The sequence below is a fragment of the Rhinoraja longicauda genome, chromosome 13 (assembly GCF_053455715.1).
Source record: "Rhinoraja longicauda isolate Sanriku21f chromosome 13, sRhiLon1.1, whole genome shotgun sequence".
NCBI classification, from domain to species: Eukaryota; Metazoa; Chordata; class Chondrichthyes; order Rajiformes; family Arhynchobatidae; genus Rhinoraja; species Rhinoraja longicauda.
The window spans coordinates 2,460,942-2,478,618 of NC_135965.1; the positions used below are offsets into that span (position 1 = coordinate 2,460,942).

The 17,677-nt window shown below is 47.3% G+C and overlaps 1 protein-coding gene across 4 annotated transcripts in view; it reads left to right on the forward strand.

Moving 5' to 3' along the window:
- Nucleotides 1-17,677, forward strand: part of mcf2l2 (MCF.2 cell line derived transforming sequence-like 2) — a 327,596-nt gene that overhangs the window by 105,626 nt on the left and 204,293 nt on the right. For all 4 annotated transcript variants that reach the window (XM_078410194.1, XM_078410198.1, XM_078410195.1 and 1 more), the window contains exon 3: nucleotides 3,151-3,265. In XM_078410194.1, the coding sequence (XP_078266320.1) occupies nucleotides 3,151-3,265 (115 nt within the window). The remainder of the gene's footprint in view (nucleotides 1-3,150; nucleotides 3,266-17,677) is intronic.

Below are 17,677 nucleotides of genomic sequence, written 5' to 3' on the forward strand. Positions count from 1 at the left end.
TACTTTTTCACACAAAGGGTGGTGGGTGTATGGAACAAGCTGCCAGAGGAGGTGGTTGAGGCAGGGACTATTCCAACGTTTTAGAAACAGCTAGATAGGTACATGGTTAGGGCAGTTTGGAGGAATATGGACCAAATGCGAGCAGGTGGACTAGTGTAGCTGGAACATGTCGGCCAGTGTGGGAAAGGTGGGCCATAGGGCCTGTTTCCACACTGTATCACTCTGTGACTCTATGATTCTATTCCCTTTATGCATGCCCCTCATGATATTGTATTTCAATGAGGTCATCCCTCAGCCTCTTATGCTCCAAAAGAAATAGCCCCAGCCTATCCAGCATCTCCCCATAACTCAAGACCACGTCCGGAAAACATCCAGGTGAATTTTGTCCCTACCCTTTGCAAATCAGTGACATCCTTCTTATTGCTGGGCAACCAGATCTGCAGGTAATACTTCTCGTGTGGTCTTAGTGATGACGTACAGCTGCATAATAATGTGCCAACCTTTGTACTCACTGTCCCTCCCAATGAAGGCAGGCGTGTCAAACGCCTTCTTCATTACCCACTTCACCTTCAACAAACGATACACGCCCAGATCTCTCTGCTCCACTCCACTTTCCATGGCTCTATCGTTTCCTGCGTAGTTTCTACCCTGTTTTGACATAACAAAGTCCGTCACATCTTAATTTGTCAGTTAAATTCCATTTGCCATGCCTTGCCCCCCCCCCCCCCCCACCCCCCTCCCAACTGATCAGGTTCCTGGTATAACATCCCTCACTCATCATCATCGGCGGTCACTGGAAGCGAGTGTGACTGTCCTCTCCATAGGGTCGGACGCCTGTGCGTGACTTTGTTTAACGTGGGGAGACTGGTGCACAGACAGCCACCACACGGTCCTTGACAGATCTGGGTCAGGATCCAGTGGCGTGGAGTCCAAGACGACCGGGGACCCTTTTCTGCTGCAGCCTTCATCCATCCGCCTTCCCAGCCGTTGTGGTTGGATTGCTCTTTGTCAGGGACCTCCCTCCCCCTCGACCTCACCGCCATGGGTGACCCTACCACGGCATCGCTCTCAGGATCTCAGGACCACACGAGCTTCTTCACCACCTCAAGGTGACAATCCACAGAGAAGTGTCTCTCACTATCCACAAGACCACCAGTTTGCTATCATGTGCAAAATGACTATCAGTGTTAACTATATGATTATCATTCAAATCGTTAATGTAAATAGTACACAACAGTGCGCCCAGTACTGACCGCGCAACACACCACAAGTAACACACATCCAATAACCCGCCACAATAACCCTTTGACTCCTTCTTCCAAGCCTGTTATGAATCCAGTTGGCTAGTTCACCTTGGATTCCATGTGATACAACCTTCCAGACCAGCCTCCAATGCGGACCTTGTCAACAGCCTTGCTGAAGTCTATTTGGACAATGTGCACTCGCCTGCCCGCATCAATCCTCTTGGTTATGTGGGATTCAGGATCCAGGATATCTTTATTTGTCATCCAAAAAACAAGTTTTGTGGACGAGATTTCGTCACCCACAGTCCAACAAAAAGAGCAATAAAATAAGCAAATTACACAACCCCAACCAACACAAAACACAAAAAAAAGAAACATCCATCACAGTGAGTCTCCTCCAGTCCCTTCCTCACTGTGATGAAAGGCCAGAATGTCTTTTCTCTTCCCTGCCGTCTTCTCCCGCGGTCAGGCTGTTGTACTTGCCATGTTCCAGACCGCGCTGGACGGTGAAAGGTCCGCGGCGGGCCGACCCAAGCCCCACGATCCAGGGCAGGCGAACACGCTGCCGCTGCCGCTGCACGTCGGGGCGGTCATGGCTCCCGACATTGAAGCCCCCGCCGAGCAGAGAAAAATCCCACGGCCTATTCCAGGCCGCGCCAGACGGTGAAATGTCCGCGGCGGGCCGACCCAAGCCCCGTGACCCGGGGCGGGCGAACACGCTGCCGCTGCCGGAGCTCCCGATGTCGGCATCCACGCGGCCCGAGCCGAAGGCGAGTCGCAGCCGCTCCCGCAGCCTCCGAAGACGGCCGGCTCCGCTGATGGTAAGTCTGGTCCGCGGGCTCTGCGACCCAGAACCCTGGAGGCCACCAGCTCCAGGAGTTTGGCCGATGGTAGGCCGCAGCAGGAACGGAGACAACACCCAGAAAACAAAGAACATATAGAAAGAACATACAACAGTACAGCAGAGTAATATGCCCTTCAGCCCATCGTGTCCGTGCTGGACATGTCAGGTTAAACTAATCTGCCTGCACACGGTCCATATCTTTCCATTTCCTACATATCCTGCCTGTACTGCTGCTCCTGGCTCCCCCACTCTATGTGGAGGATGCCTGTCCTTCCTCCCGTGGTGCAGCGCGGCGGCAGAGGGTCAAACAAGAAGGCCATCGCCACCAAGCTGCATTTTCGATGTTACAATGGGAGAAGGTTCGTCCGTGCGCAGTTGGGGCCCGTTGATCTAAAACAGATGCTCCCGGACTTACGATGCTTCAACTTACGATATTTCGACTTGCGCTATTTCGACTTTGCGCCGGTGCAAACGGCAGGGGGGGGGGGAGGGGAGGAGGGGGGTTATAAGGGGGTTTGAGGGGAGATGGAGTGGGTGAGTGGGGGAGACAATAGACAATAGGTGCAGGAGTAGGCCATTCGACCCTTCGAATGTGATCATGGAGAGATGTTGCCTGACCCGCTGAGTTACTCCAGCATTTTGTGTCTCCCTTCGATTTGAACCAGCATCTGCAGTTTTTTTTCCTACAACTCTTTAGACTTGCTGCCTGAGGCATGATATTCCACAAAAGGGAATATTAAAACTAAATCAAATGTTACATTTTCAACATTAGCCAGGTGTTGGAAATATGAACAAAGACACTGGCTAATTTTCGCATTTCTAACCCACGGAAGAAGCTAAAGCCAATTAATAGAGCTTTGCTGACGTTCCTGCTGAGATGAACTAACATGTTGCAGACTGTAGGCTGTATTCTCCTGATCTGTGTGGTTTAGCCCTCTGTCACGCATTTGCTAGTCGGTCCTCATGAGGATGATGAAAACTGTTTATTTCAAGTGTTATCACTGTATATTGTTCCAGAGTTTATTCTGGCAGATACCTTTAACTCAGATATGTTTAACACAGGGGGACGAAGCAGAGATGGGGCACCAATCATCACTTTTGCAGAACACGCTACCTTTGGGGACCTTTCTGATGAGGATTTTCTGAATGTCGTAACATATTTGACCAGCATCCCAAGGTGAGCTGTGTTGTAATTAATGTTTTAATGCGTGTAATTCACAAAATTGTAAATGATAATGTACAGTTAACACATGTTTTATTATGCTACAGGATCGTACTTTTGTCCTCCTCCTTATCTTCAGCTGTTTCTTCATATCAAGCTGGTGGCAAAGAGCTAACCCTCTTAATACCAAGGTTATGAATCATGTGCCAGACCACTGCAAACTTTGCCAGCTGCCCTCCTAAGTACTGCGATGCTCCTCCACAACAGTCCAATTGGCTAAACATAGAATGGGCATCTTGCACTGGCTGGACCATTGGGCCGAAGTGCCCGTTTGACCTGCTTTGTGACTCTATAATTACTGTTTCATGTAACACTGTTTCTAATCTTTGAACATGTGAATTGACTGCGTGATCATTGATCATCAGCTGTGCATCAGTTGAAAGCCTTTACTGACTGGCGTCATCCTTTGGTTTGCCATGCCTGGTGGAATACAGTTGGCATGGCATGAATGGCAAAATGGAGGCATAGGTATTGCTGCCAGGATAAGGGGTATTGACTTGCATTATTTTCTACCCTTGACAGATGTTGGATATTCATACCATTTGCCCACCACAAACTTTTTTAATCTTCTATGCCAAACTTCAGATAATGTGCAGTGGTAGTTTCTTAGCCAACGAGGTTTAGTTATTAAGGGTCTCGACCCGAAACGTCACCCATTCCTTCTCTCCAGAGATGCTGCCTGACCCACTGAGTTACTCCAGCATTTTGTGTCGACCTTCAATTTAAACCAGCATCTGCAGTTTTTCCTTCCTACTACTAGCATTAGTTACTATGTTAGACGCAAAATGCTGGAGTGACTAGTGGGACGGGCAGCATCTCTGGAGAGAAGGAATGGGTGACGTTTTGGGTCGAGACCCTTCTTCAGACTGAGAGTCAGGGGAGAGGAAAACTAGAGATAAGGAAGGGTAAGGTGTGAGAACGAGACATCAAAGGGGGTGAAGTTCAAGGAAAATGTAGAATAGATCATTGTTAGCTAGGAGAAGGTAACAACAAAGCAAACAGAGATAATGTGTAATCAGAGGCAGTCAGACTGGTGGGAGAACTGGGAAGGGGAAGGATAGAGAGAGCGGGAAAGCAAGAGTTACTTGAAGTTAGCAAAGTCAATGTTCATACCGCTGGGGTGTAAGCTGCCCAAGCAAACTATGAGGTGCTGTTCCTCCAATTTGCACTGGGCCTCACTCTGACACTCTAGGCCCAGGACAGAAAGGTGAGTGCGGGAATGGGAGGGGAAGTTAAAGTGTTTAGCAATCGGAAGATTAGGTAGGTTCAGGCAAACTGAGCAGAGGTGTTCAGTGAAATGATCGCCGAGCCTGCGCTTGGTCTCGCCGATGTATAAGAGTCCACACCTGGATCAGCGGATTCCAACTCCAACGCTGTCTATGTGCTGCCCACACCAATGTTTCCTGGCCTTGCCAAGGCTGGACTGCAGTTAGTGGGTGGCTTAATTAAAATGGGGTGGTGGAGAGAGGGGTAAAGTCATTAAGCCTCCGCATCTTATCCCATAAACAGAAGAGATTGAAGAGGAGGTGGGGTTTGGGAAAAGGAGTGGGTGTACAGAGCAAAGTTAAACTTTGTGAAGAACCCAGGGGGCAAACAGCAACAAACAGGAGGCAAGGAGATGGCTGATGTCGCGGTTGAGAGCCAGCATCGGATCTAAGAGTGGATAGGGGAAGCAGCCAGTGAGAGGCTGAGGCCAGGAGGTGATGGGTGGAACCAAAGATACTAGAGGAGCAAGATGAACCACTCCGTTGAAATCGCCTATACTGAAGTGCAGTACGCAATGGAGCATAACGTCCGCCATTTTAGTAGGCAAAACCCACTGATCGCTATGCCAATCGCAGTGTAATCAGTGTTTTGGGGAACAGTATGTGTGATGATACCATAAAAATGCAGAATATATCTCATCTATCAATTCACAGATTTTTGTTATTTTTCTTTAAAAATGTTTCTGCAAGTTTCTGCCCATTAAAATGGCGCCGTGGCATAGTACGGTTTTTAGGGGCGAGTGGTCTATCTTGCTCTGCTCTATTATCTTTGGGTGGAACCCAGATGATGTGCAGATGGAGCTAAGTGGGAAGATGGAGGAGGGAGTGTTGAGACTGGGGCTGCAAGATGACAGGTGAAAACAGATAGGGGGAAATAAAGTTAGATAGTGGTGGACTCTTATATCTCTACACCTCTGATGTGTAGATATTGGGAGGGATCAACAGAAACGTTTATGAGGGTGAGGATTAGTTCTGCCACCAGTTGAGAGGGAAGGGGAACTGGCTGTCATTGTTTCAGAAATAATTAGAGGACGCTAGCACTTTCCTGATCGCTGATGAAGGTGTATAAGACAGGATGTCCATAGTAAAGACAAGGCATGGAACTAGGGAATTGGAAGTTGTCAAGATGGGCTTGTATTCACTGGAGTTTAGAAGGATGAGAGGGGGTCTTACAGAGACGTATAAAATTATAAAAGGACTGCACAAGCTAGATGCAGGAAAAATGTTCCCAATGTTGGGGGAGTCCAGAACCAGGGGCCACACAGTCTAAGAATAAAGGGGAGGCCATTTAAAATTGAGGTGAGAAGAAACTTTTTCACCCAGAGAGTTGTGAATTTGTGGAATTCTCTGCCACAGAGGGCAGTGGAGGCCAATTCACTGGATGAATTTAAAAAAAGAGTTAGATAGAGCTCTAGGGGCTAGTGGAATCAAGGGATATGGGGAGAAGGCAGGCACGGGTTACTGATTGTGGATGATCAGCCATGATCACAATGAATGGCGGTGCGTACAGGCTCGAAGGGCCCAATGGCCTTATCCCGCATCTATTTTGTATATTTCTATGGTGTGGGATATGAGGTGCACTGCATGTGGGTGGGAGTGGACTGATCAAGGGGGAGACAGGACAGAGTTGAAATGTTTCCTTTTCCATTTTCCATGGGAAGGAGCCCTCACCCCCCAGTGATGACCCCTTCTCCCGTCTCCAATGGACCCCCTCCTCTTGGACCCCCCCGGCTGGCCAACTACCCTCACTAGAACTTTTCATCTCCAACTGCTGGCGTGACATTAACCGCCTCAAATTCTCCACTCCCCTGACTCACTCTAACCTCTCCCCTCCTGAACGTGCAGCCCTCCACTCACTCTGCAACAACCCGGACTTAGTCATCAAACCCGCTGACAAGGGAGGGGCTGTGGTAGTCTGGCGTGCTGACCTCCATCGGACCAAGGCCAGACGACAACTCTCAGACACCTCTTCCTACTTATCCCTGGACCATGACCCCACCGACAAACACCAGACCTTTATCATCAGCACCATCACGGACCTCACCATTTCCGGCGATCTACCCCCCAATGCCTCCAAACTCATAGTTCCCCAGCCCCACACGGCCCGATTCTACCTCCTACCCAAAATCCCCAAACAGAACTGTCCCGGCAGACCCATTGTCTCTGCCTGCTCATGCCCCACCGAACTTATTTCCACCTACCTCGACTCCATCCTATCCCCCCTGGTTAAATCCCTCCCCACCTACATCCAAGACACCTCACACGCTCTCCATCTCCTCGATAACTTCCGGTTCCCAGGCCCCCACTCCCTCATCTTTACCATGGATGTCCAGTCACTCGACACTTCCATCCCCCACAAGGATGGTCTCGAAGCTCTCCGTTTCTTCCTCGACCGTAGAACCAGCCAATCCCCATCGACCAACACTCTCCTCCGCCTAGCAGAGCTGGTTCTTACCATTAACAACTTCTCCTTTCACTCCTCCCACTTCCTACAAACCAGAGGCGTAGCTATGGGCACTCGCATGGGCCCTAGCTACACCTGCCTCTTTGTCGGGTACGTCGAACAATCCCTGTTCCGGGTGTACACCGGCCCCATCCCCGAACTCTACCTCCGCTACATCGACGTCTGCATTGGTGCTACCTCTTGCACCCATGCAGAACTCACTGACTTCATACACTTCACTTCCAATTTCCATCCTGCCCTTAAATATACCTGGACTATCTCCAACATCTCCCTCCCGTTTCTGGACCTCACCATCTCCATCACAGGAGACAGACTAGTGACTGACATCTACTATAAATCCACTAATTCCCACAGCTATCTGGACGACACTTCTTCCCACCCGGTCTCCTGCAAAAAGTCTATCCCCTACTCCCAATTCCTCCGTCTACGCCGCATCTGCGCCCGGATGAGGTGTTTCACACTAGGGCATCAGAGATGTCCTCGTTCTTCAGGAAACAGGGCTTCCCCTCTTCCAATATAGATGAAGCTCTCACTAGGGTCTCTTCTACATCCCGCAGCTCCGCTCTTGCTCCCCCTCCCCCCACTCGTAACAAGGACAGAATCCCCCTCATTCTCACCTTCCACCCCACCAGCCAGCGTATCCAACAAATCATCCGCCAACATTTTCGTCACCTACAATGGGACCCCACCACTGGCCACATCTTCCCATCCCCTCCCCTCTCTGCCTTCCGCAGAGACCATTTCCTCCGTATCTCCTTGGTCCACTTGTCCCTTCCTACCCGAATCACCCCATCCCCGGACACTTTCCCCTGCAACTGCACGAGATGCAACACCTGTCCCTTTTCCTCCCCCCTCAACTCCATCCAAGGACCCAAACAGTCTTTCCAGGTGAGACAGAGGTTCACCTGCACCTCCTCCAACCTCATCTATTGCTCTAGATGTCAACTTCTTTACATCGGCGAAACCAAACGCAGGCTCGGCGATCGCTTTGCTCAACACCTTCGCTCAGTCTGCCTGAACCAACCTGATCTCCCGGTGGCTGAGCACTTCAACTCCCCCTCCCACTCAAAGTCTGACCTTTCTGTCATGGGCCTCCTCCAGTGCCATAGTGAGGCCCACCGGAAATTGGAACAGCACCTCATATTTCGCTTGGGCAGCTTGCAGCCCAGCGGTATGAACATTGACTTCTCCAACTTTAGATAGTTCCTCTGTCCCTCTCTTCCCCTCCCCCTTCCCAGATCTCCCACTGTCGTATTGACTCCTGCACTACAAAACAGTTCACTTGCACTGCACCACCTTGGCTTTCTAAGCAATATGCGCATGCAGTCATTATAGGCAACTTTAAGTTTATGGATGCTTGACTTATTAAACTTTATCCACAAAGGAGCAGTGTAAAGAGGAGTACAGTACGCTCTAAACAGGTTTATCTTGACATTTCCTGAGCACCAGTGGAATTTCCTAACCAACATGTTAGCTTGTGCATACAACATGCGGCGCTGTCTATACATGTCCTCATCATCAGACATTTGATCTGTTATGACATGTCCCAGATACTTAGCTTTACAGCAGACAGATAGAACCTGCCCTGACAGGTAAAATGATGGGAAGACTAGATCTTTGTCCCCTTTTACTTTACAAATCATGACAACGCTCTTTTTAGCATTGTATTTCACGTCAAATTGGACACCATACTCAGAGCATATATTCAACATCTGCTGAAACCCAGCACTGCTAGGAGAAAAAACCACCAGATCATCGGCATACATAAGATGGTTTACCAGGGTGTTACCAATCATACATCCTGTTTTACAGCCTCTAAGCTGGTCAGATAAATCATTCATGTACACATTAAAGAGGGCTGGTGAAAGTAGCCCCCCCTGGCGAACCCCATTACCAACACCAAATGGTACAGAGACTGCATTACCCCATTTGACCTGCATGCTCTGGTTGGCGCACCAATATGCCAGGACCCTAATTATACTGTTAGGCACTCCTCTTTGACTCCGTTTTTGGAACAGCTTATGATGGTTGACTCGATCAAAAGCTTTAGAGGCATCAATAAAACCAATTAACACAGAGGAATTCTGCCTTCTATATATTTCAACCATTTCCTTCAGGGCATAGATACATAAATCAGTACCATGCTTAGCCTTGAAGCCAAACTGGTTGTCTGTAGTACCCAAATAAAAACATAATCTATCTAATAAAATTCTTTCCAGGACTTTGGATAACACACTGGCTAGAGCAATCGGTCTGTAATTATCCAAGCTCCCCACCTTGCCCGCTTTGTCCTTGATGACAGGCACCAGAGTAACGGACAACATGGAGTCCGGTAACAGACCATGATTCATAAGGCCAGTAAAACAGATTGCAAGAAGGGCAGCAACCCTCGGGCTTGCAAGTTTGAGGTGCTCTGCAGTGATCTGATCTAAGCCGCTAGCTTTGTTATCAGCTAGCTGTGTGATTGCTTGATAGACCTTATTGGCTGTGATTCCCACTTTGTCACTGTTGGCAATGTTGCCCACTTTGTAGGGATCACTTTTAATACAATTGAATAGCTCAGAGTAATGTTGCCTCCACAAATCAGCTATGTTGTCGGCTCCTGAGACTCCTTCTATGGTACATGGTAACGATGTACTGCCTCTGTTCAGAGCTCTCACCTCCTTCCAGAAGCCAGTAACATCGTTACCAAGGAGCTTATCAGCCATAGAGTCTGCTCTCATTAATTGTTCGTGTTTGCTGATATAACGAACTGCATATTTATACCGAGCATTACTAAGCTTTTTGTGATCCAGGACAGGCCCCTCTCTGGGCCTACCTGCCAGGACCCAAGCCTTAAAGGCATCCTTAGCTTCAGCATGATGAGCAGCCACATGTTTATTCCACCCTGGCTTAATGCTGTGTCTTTTATCAGAGTGAGTAAGCATTAAATGATTACCTAATTGATCCTTAAGAAGAATAACACATTTTGCAATGCTTCAAAGAGGAAGAATGGATTGCTAAGAGTAGACGATGCTAACATTAAATGTATCCAGTAGAAATGAGTGTATGCTAGATCCAAACAGGAGAAAAAAACAGTGTGATGGATTTTGTCAGAATTCTATCTACCTACCTGATTATCATCAAATGGATACAAGTCAATAGACAATAGACAATAGGTGCAGGAGGAGGCCATTTGGCCCTTCGAGCCAGCACCGCCATTCAATGTGATCATGGCTGATCATTCTCAATCAGTACCCCGTTCCTGCCTTCTCCCCATACCCCTGACTCTGCTATCATTAAGAGCTCTATCTAGCTCTCTCTTGAATACATTCAGAGGCAGAGAATTCCACAGATTCACAACTCTCTGACTGAAAAAGTTTTTCCTCATCTCAGTTCTAAATGGCCTACCCCTTATTCTTAAACTGTGGCCCCTTGTTCTGGACTCCCCCAACATTGGGAACATGTTTCCTGCCTCTAACGTGTCCAACCCCTTAATAATCCTATACGTTTCGATAAGATCTCCTCTCATCCTTCTAAATTCCAGTGTATACAAGCCTAGTCGCTCCAGTCTTTCAAAATATGACAGTCCCGCCATTCCGGGAATTAACCTAGTAAACCTACGCTGCACGCCCTCAATAGCAAGAATATCCTTCCTCAAATTTGGAGACCAAAACTGCACACAGTACTCCAGGTGCGGTCTCACTAGGGCCCTGTACAACTGCAGAAGGACCTCTTTGCTCCTATACTCAACTCCTCTTGTTTTGAAGGCCAACATTCCATTGGCTTTCTTCACTGCATCCATCCCATTTAAAATATATTTTGAATAGAAAGTCCATCCCATTCAAAATATATTGTAAAACAACCTGCCCATTCAAGGTGTTTATCCAGTGATCGTGATGGACCACGATCAATTGATGCTGTGGAAATGGCAACACATTCTGGGGCAGGTAGCATTAGCTATATTGTACTTTAGCTGCCCATAGAGTGAGATTTTCCTTTGCATAGAACAGCATCACGATCACTGGATAAACACCTTGAATGGGCAGGTTGTTTTACAATATATTTTGAACGGGATGGACTTGTATTCATTTGATGATAATCAGGTGGGTCGATAGATAGACAGACACAAAATGCTGGAGTAACTCAGCGGGACAGGCAGCATCTCTGGAGAGAAGGAATGGGTGACATTTCGGGTCGAGACCCTTCTTCAGACTGACCTGAAACGTCACCCATTCCTTCTCTCCAGAGATGCTGTCTGGCCCACTGAGTTACTCCAGCATTTTGTGTCTACCTTTGATTTAAACCAGCATCTGCAGTTCTTAGACAGACAGACAGACGGACGGACGGACGGACGGACGGACAGACAGACAGATAGAATCTTGATACTTGTGGAACTGGAGAGAATGTCAGAGGGTTCTGGGTGTTTGGAATTCTCTCAAAAGATGCTGGAAACATTCAGAGGCAGAGGCAAATTGAGGTCAGCCAAAGCTTCTTAAATACGTATTGCAGTTATTTGGTTACCAACACTGAATTATTCCAAGACACTTCTCAAATGCTGTAGGCCAGAAATAAGATAACAGTCATCCACAAAGCAATTATTTCTGAATCTTTTGAAGGCAGAGGTAGATGGATACTTGATAAATTAAACGGGAAATTCACCAGTTGCAGTCAGGAATGCAGAGTTGTGATTTACGTTCATGTCAACCACGGTCTTACTAAATGGCAGAGCAGATTTGAGAGTCATCTTAGACATAGAATTATAGTACCAAAAAAATGACTTAACCTTAACATGACCACATTTCATCGACATTGAAGTACAGCCATTTTAGTCTTTAAGGTTTATACATTCCAATGTGCACTGACTGGAGACCTGCCTGTTCTTATCTACTGCCTGTATACGACGCTGTGTTGTAGTCTTGCAAATGACACTTAAAAGGGCCTGTCCCACTTAGGTGATTATAAGGCGACTGCCGGTGACTAGGTTGTTGCTGAACGTTTGCCGGGGTGTCGCGGGCATGATCGTGAGGAAACTTCAATGAATCCTAGCGGATCTCGGCACGTCGCGGAAAAGTTTCCAGATAGAAATTTCTGGGCGACAGCTGGCTTGTCGCCAGGTATCAATAGACAATAGACAATAGACAATAGGTGCAGGAGTAGGCCATTCAGCCCTTCGAGCCAGCACCGCCATTCAATGCGATCATGGCTGATCACTATCAATCAGTACCCCGTTCCTGCCTTCTCCCCATACCCCCTCACTCCGCTATCCTTAAGAGCTCTATCCAGCTCTCTCTTGAAAGCATCCAACGAACTGGCCTCCACTGCCTTCTGAGGCAGAGAATTCCACACCTTCACCACCCTCTGACTGAAAAAGTTCTTCCTCATCTCCGTTCTAAATGGCCTACCCCTTATTCTCAAACTGTGGCCCCTTGTTCTGGACTCCCCCAACATTGGGAACATGTTATCTGCCTCTAATGTGTCCAATCCCCTAATTATCTTATATGTTTCAATAAGATCCCCCCTCATCCTTCTAAATTCCAGTGTATACAAGCCCAATCGCTCCAGCCTTTCAACATACGACAGTCCCGCCATTCCGGGAATTAATCTAGTGAACCTACGCTGCACGCCCTCCATAGCAAGAATATCCTTCCTCAAATTTGGAGACCAAAACTGCACACAGTACTCCAGGTGCGGTCTCACCAGGGCCCGGTACAACTGTAGAAGGACCTCTTTGCTCCTATACTCAACTCCTCTTGTTACGAAGGCCAACATTCCATTGGCTTTCTTCACTGCCTGCTGAACCTGCATGCTTCCTTTCATTGACTGATGCACTAGGACACCCAGATCTCGTTGAACTCCCCCTCCTCCTAACTTGACACCATTCAGATAATAATCTGCCTTTCTATTCTTACTTCCAAAGTGAATAACCTCACACTTATCTACATTAAACTGCATCTGCCATGTATCCGCCCACTCACACAACCTGTCCAGGTCACCCTGCAGCCTTATTGCATCTTCCTCACAATTCACACTACCCCCCAACTTAGTATCATCTGCAAATTTGCTAATGGTACTTTTAATCCCTTCGTCTAAGTCATTAATGTATATCGTAAATAGCTGGGGTCCCAGCACCGAACCTTGCGGTACCCCACTGGTCACTGCCTGCCATTCCGAAAGGGACCCATTTATCCCCACTCTTTGCTTTCTGTCTGTTAACCAATTTTCTATCCATGTCAGTACCCTACCCCCAATACCATGTGCCCTAATTTTGCCCACTAATCTCCTATGTGGGACCTTGTCGAAGGCTTTCTGAAAGTCGAGGTACACCACATCCACTGACTCTCCCTTGTCAATTTTCCTAGTTACATCCTCAAAAAATTCCAGTAGATTTGTCAAGCATGATTTCCCCTTCGTAAATCCATGCTGACTCGGAACGATCCCGTTACTGCTATCCAAATGCTCAGCAATTTCGTCTTTTATAATTGACTCCAGCATTTTCCCCACCACTGATGTCAGACTAACTGGTCTATAATTACCCGTTTTCTCTCTCCCTCCTTTCTTAAAAAGTGGGATAACATTTGCTATTCTCCAATCCACAGGAACTGATCCTGAATCTATAGAACATTGAAAAATGATCTCCAATGCTTCCACTATTTCTAGAGCCACCTCCTTAAGTACTCTGGGATGCAGACCATCAGGCCCTGGGGATTTATCAGCCTTCAGTCCCATCAGTCTACCCAAAACCATTTCCTGCCTAATGTGGATTTCCTTCAGTTCCTCCATCACCCTAGGTTCTCCAGCCCCTAGAACATTTGGGAGATTGTGTGTATCTTCCTCAGTGAAGACAGATCCAAAGTAACGGTTTAACTCGTCTGCCATTTCTTTGTTCCCCATAATAAATTCCCCTGCTTCTGTCTTCAAGGGACCCACATTTGCCTTGACTATTTTTTTCCTCTTCACGTACCTAAAGCTATCGTAGCTTATTGCGGGCGCTGCCTGTCGCACGCTGTCCCCAGGTTTGCTAGGTTGTCACAGATGCATTTAGAAGCACGTAATATTAAATTAAGAAAAGACATTTGAAGATACCAGAAGATAGTTTTGTTTAACCAATTTATTTACCGTCAGGACATTTGACAGGTAGATTGTAGTTTGACGGTCAGGTAAGCGTGGGAATTTCGCGATGTTTCCGAAGACGGTGTAATCTCTTAGCCAGGTGCTAGTTTCACAAAAAAAGTAACTTGTATCGGACCTGACTCGGCATTGTCGTGGTCATTGTCGTCGGGTAAAAGAAAATTTTGGAGATCTGCTACGACTTTGACAGTCGCCGGCAGTCGCCTAAAAAATCGCCTAAGTGGGACAGGCCCTTTAAGGATTGAAAGCTGTTTGCTCGTGGTATTCAATTGCTCCATCTCCATTTCCAGAGGTGGTGACAGTAATCGTGGTGTCATCTGCAAACTTCCTGTCCAACCCTACTCGTTTATGTGTAAAAAGGGAACTGCAGATGCTGGTTTATACGAAGTGCTGGAGTAACTCAGCGGGTCAGGCAGCATCTCTGGAGAACATGGAGAGGTGACGTTTCACAGAATGCTGGAGTAACTCAGCGGGTCAGGCAGCATCTCTGGAGAACATGGAGAGGTGACGTTTCACAGAGTGCTGGAGTAACTCAGCGGGTCAGGCAGCATCTCTGGAGAGAAGGAATAGGTGACGTTTCACAAAATGCTGGAGTAACTCAGCGGGTCAGGCAGCATCTCTGGAGAACAGGTGACGTTTCACAGAGTGCTGGAGTGCTGGAATAACTCAGCGGGTCAGGCAGCATCTCTGGAGCTCATGGATAGGTGAAGTTTCACAGAGTGCTGGAGTAACTCAGCGGGTCAGGCAGCATCTCTGGACTAAAAGGATGGCTGACATCTTTGCTCGACCGAAACATCACCCATCCTTTTACTCCAGAGATGCTGCCTGACCCGCTGGGTTACTCCAGCACTTTGTGTCTATCTTCCATCCTTGTTTCTGTCCAAATCATTTTTAAATATCATGAACAAAGAGGTCCCAGCACAGTTTCTGTGGAACTCCACTGGTCACAGACCTCCAGCCTGAATATCTTCCTTCCACCACTATCAGTAAGCAAGCTCTGAATCTGAATGACCATGTCACTGCCAATCCCATGCATTTTAATCTTCTGGATCTCCCTACCATGGGGACCGTTATTAAATGCATTACTAAAATCGATGTAGACAACGTCCACTGCCCTACCCTCATTGATCACCTCTGTCACCTCCTCCAAAAACTCAATCAAATTAGTAGGACGTGACCTGCCATGTACAAAGCCATGTTGACTGTTCTTAATTAACCCATTCCCCTCCAAGTAGGACTAAATCCTATCCCAAAGTATCCTCTCCAATAGCTTCTCCACCATTGACATGAGGCTCAGCAGCCTATAATTCCCTGGATTCTCTCTACCGTAAATAAAGGAGCAACATTAGCTACTCTTCATTCCTCTGGCTAGTGAAGACACAATGATCTTCGTCAATGCTCCTGTAATCTCCTCTCTTGACTCACTCAATACCCTGGGATAAATCCCATCAGATCCTGTGGAGTGACCCACCTTAATACTTTTCCCCTTGGAGCCCCCTCATCCTTCTTAATCTCAAACTATCCTTACACATATGTCTTCTCCACTCTCACTGTCCTTCATTTCCTTCACTTTGGTGAAAACAGATGCAAAGTCCTTGTTCAGTACCTCTCCTACACATGCCCAGAGCCCAAGCACAAATGACCTTCGTCAGTCTTGAACAGTCCAACCTTTTCACTACTTACTCTCTTGACTTTAATAAAGCTTTAGGATTTTATTTAAACTGATTTACCAAATCAATTGGCTGAGGAGGGGTCTCAACTCAGGGCATCACCCATTCCTTCTCTCCAGAGATGTTGCCTGACCCGTTGAGTTTCTCCAGCATTTTGTGTCTACCTTCGATTTAAACCAGCATCCGCAGTTCTTTCCTTCATAGGTTTGTAGGTTAATTGTTTTGGTATAAGTGTAAATAGTCCCTAGTGTGTTAGTGTGCGGGGATCGCTGGTCGGTGCGGACTTGGTGGGCCGAAGGGCCTGTTTCCGCACTGAATCTCGAAACTAAAATTTTGTGGCCCTCTTTGGAGCTTCAAATTGCCCGCTTGAGTTCTTTCCTCCTTTCTTTATATTCCACAAAGGACCTGTCTGATTCCATCCTGCTAAAATCTCCCTTTATCTCGTTTTCTTTTTGACCAAATTTAGAACGTCTTTGGTCATCCAAGGTTCCCTACCTTTGCCATCCTCCTCACTGGAACATCCCAGTCCTGAACTTCAATCAACTGGTCTTTAAACACCTCCCACATGTCAGATGTAGACGTACCCACCAACAACAGCTCCAGTGTATCCTCCCAAGCTCCCGCCTAATAATGTTGCACTTTGCCTTGAAGATAGACACAAAATGCTGGAGTAACTCAGCGGGAGAAGGAATGGGTGACGTTCGGGTCGAGACCCTTCTTCATCCTGATTAATGATTCATTTGTTTGCCTTACTCCATTTTGATACTTTCCCGCAAGTTTGAGCCTCCTCCCTATTCAAAACAATCTTAAAGTTTATAGAATTATGATCGCTATTCCCAAATTGCTCTTCCACTGAAACTCCGGTCACCTCTTTCCCAACACACTGCCAAGTGTGTTCCCTTCTCGGTTTGGACTATCATCATACTGTTTCAAGAAGCCCTCTTGGAGACACCTCACAAATTCTGCCACGTCTAACCCTTTGGTACTCAGCAATTCACAGTCAATATTGGAGAAGTTATAGTCATGCACTAAGACAACCCTATTTTTAGTTTAGTTTAGAGATACAGCGTGGAAACAGGCCCTTTCAGCCAACCGGGTCCGTGCCGACCAGCGATCCACGCACATTAACACCCACTAGGGACAATTTTTACCTTTATACCAAGCCAATTAACCTACAAACCTGCACGTCTTTGGAGTGTGGGAGGAAACCGAAGATCTCGGAGAAAACCACGCAGGTCACGGGGAGAACGTACAAACTCCGTACAAACTTCGCTGTAAGGCAGCAACTCTACCGCTGCGCCACCGTGCCGCTCGATTAGACATTGATTTGTAACACAACTCCCCCACCTTTTCTGCCTCCCTCTTGATCGGGACATCAAGCTGCCAGTCTTGGTCATCTTACAACCATGTTTCCGCAATGGCCACAACATCATAGTCCATGGCACTGACCCAGGCTCTAAGTTCATCAGCTTACTCTGCAATGCCTCTTGCATTGAAATAAACACAGTTCAGCCCACTGCTTCACCATGTTCCTTCCTTTGAGTCCTACTGATCCTAACCTCCACCTTCTCATCACTCCTTACAATTTCTGACCGCCTGCTCTGGTTCCCACCTGCCTCTCTAGTTTAATATGGGAGGCACGGTGGCGCAGCGGTAGAGAATCAGAATCAGAATTAGAATCAGAATCGCCTTTATTGTAATCCAAAAAAACAAGTCTTTTGGACGAAATTCCATTACGCACAGTCCAACAGTAAGAGCAATAAAAATAAACAATAACACACACAATTACAAACCAACACAAAACGAAAAAAAGAAACATCCATCACAGTGAGTCTCCTCCAGTCACCTCCTCACTGTG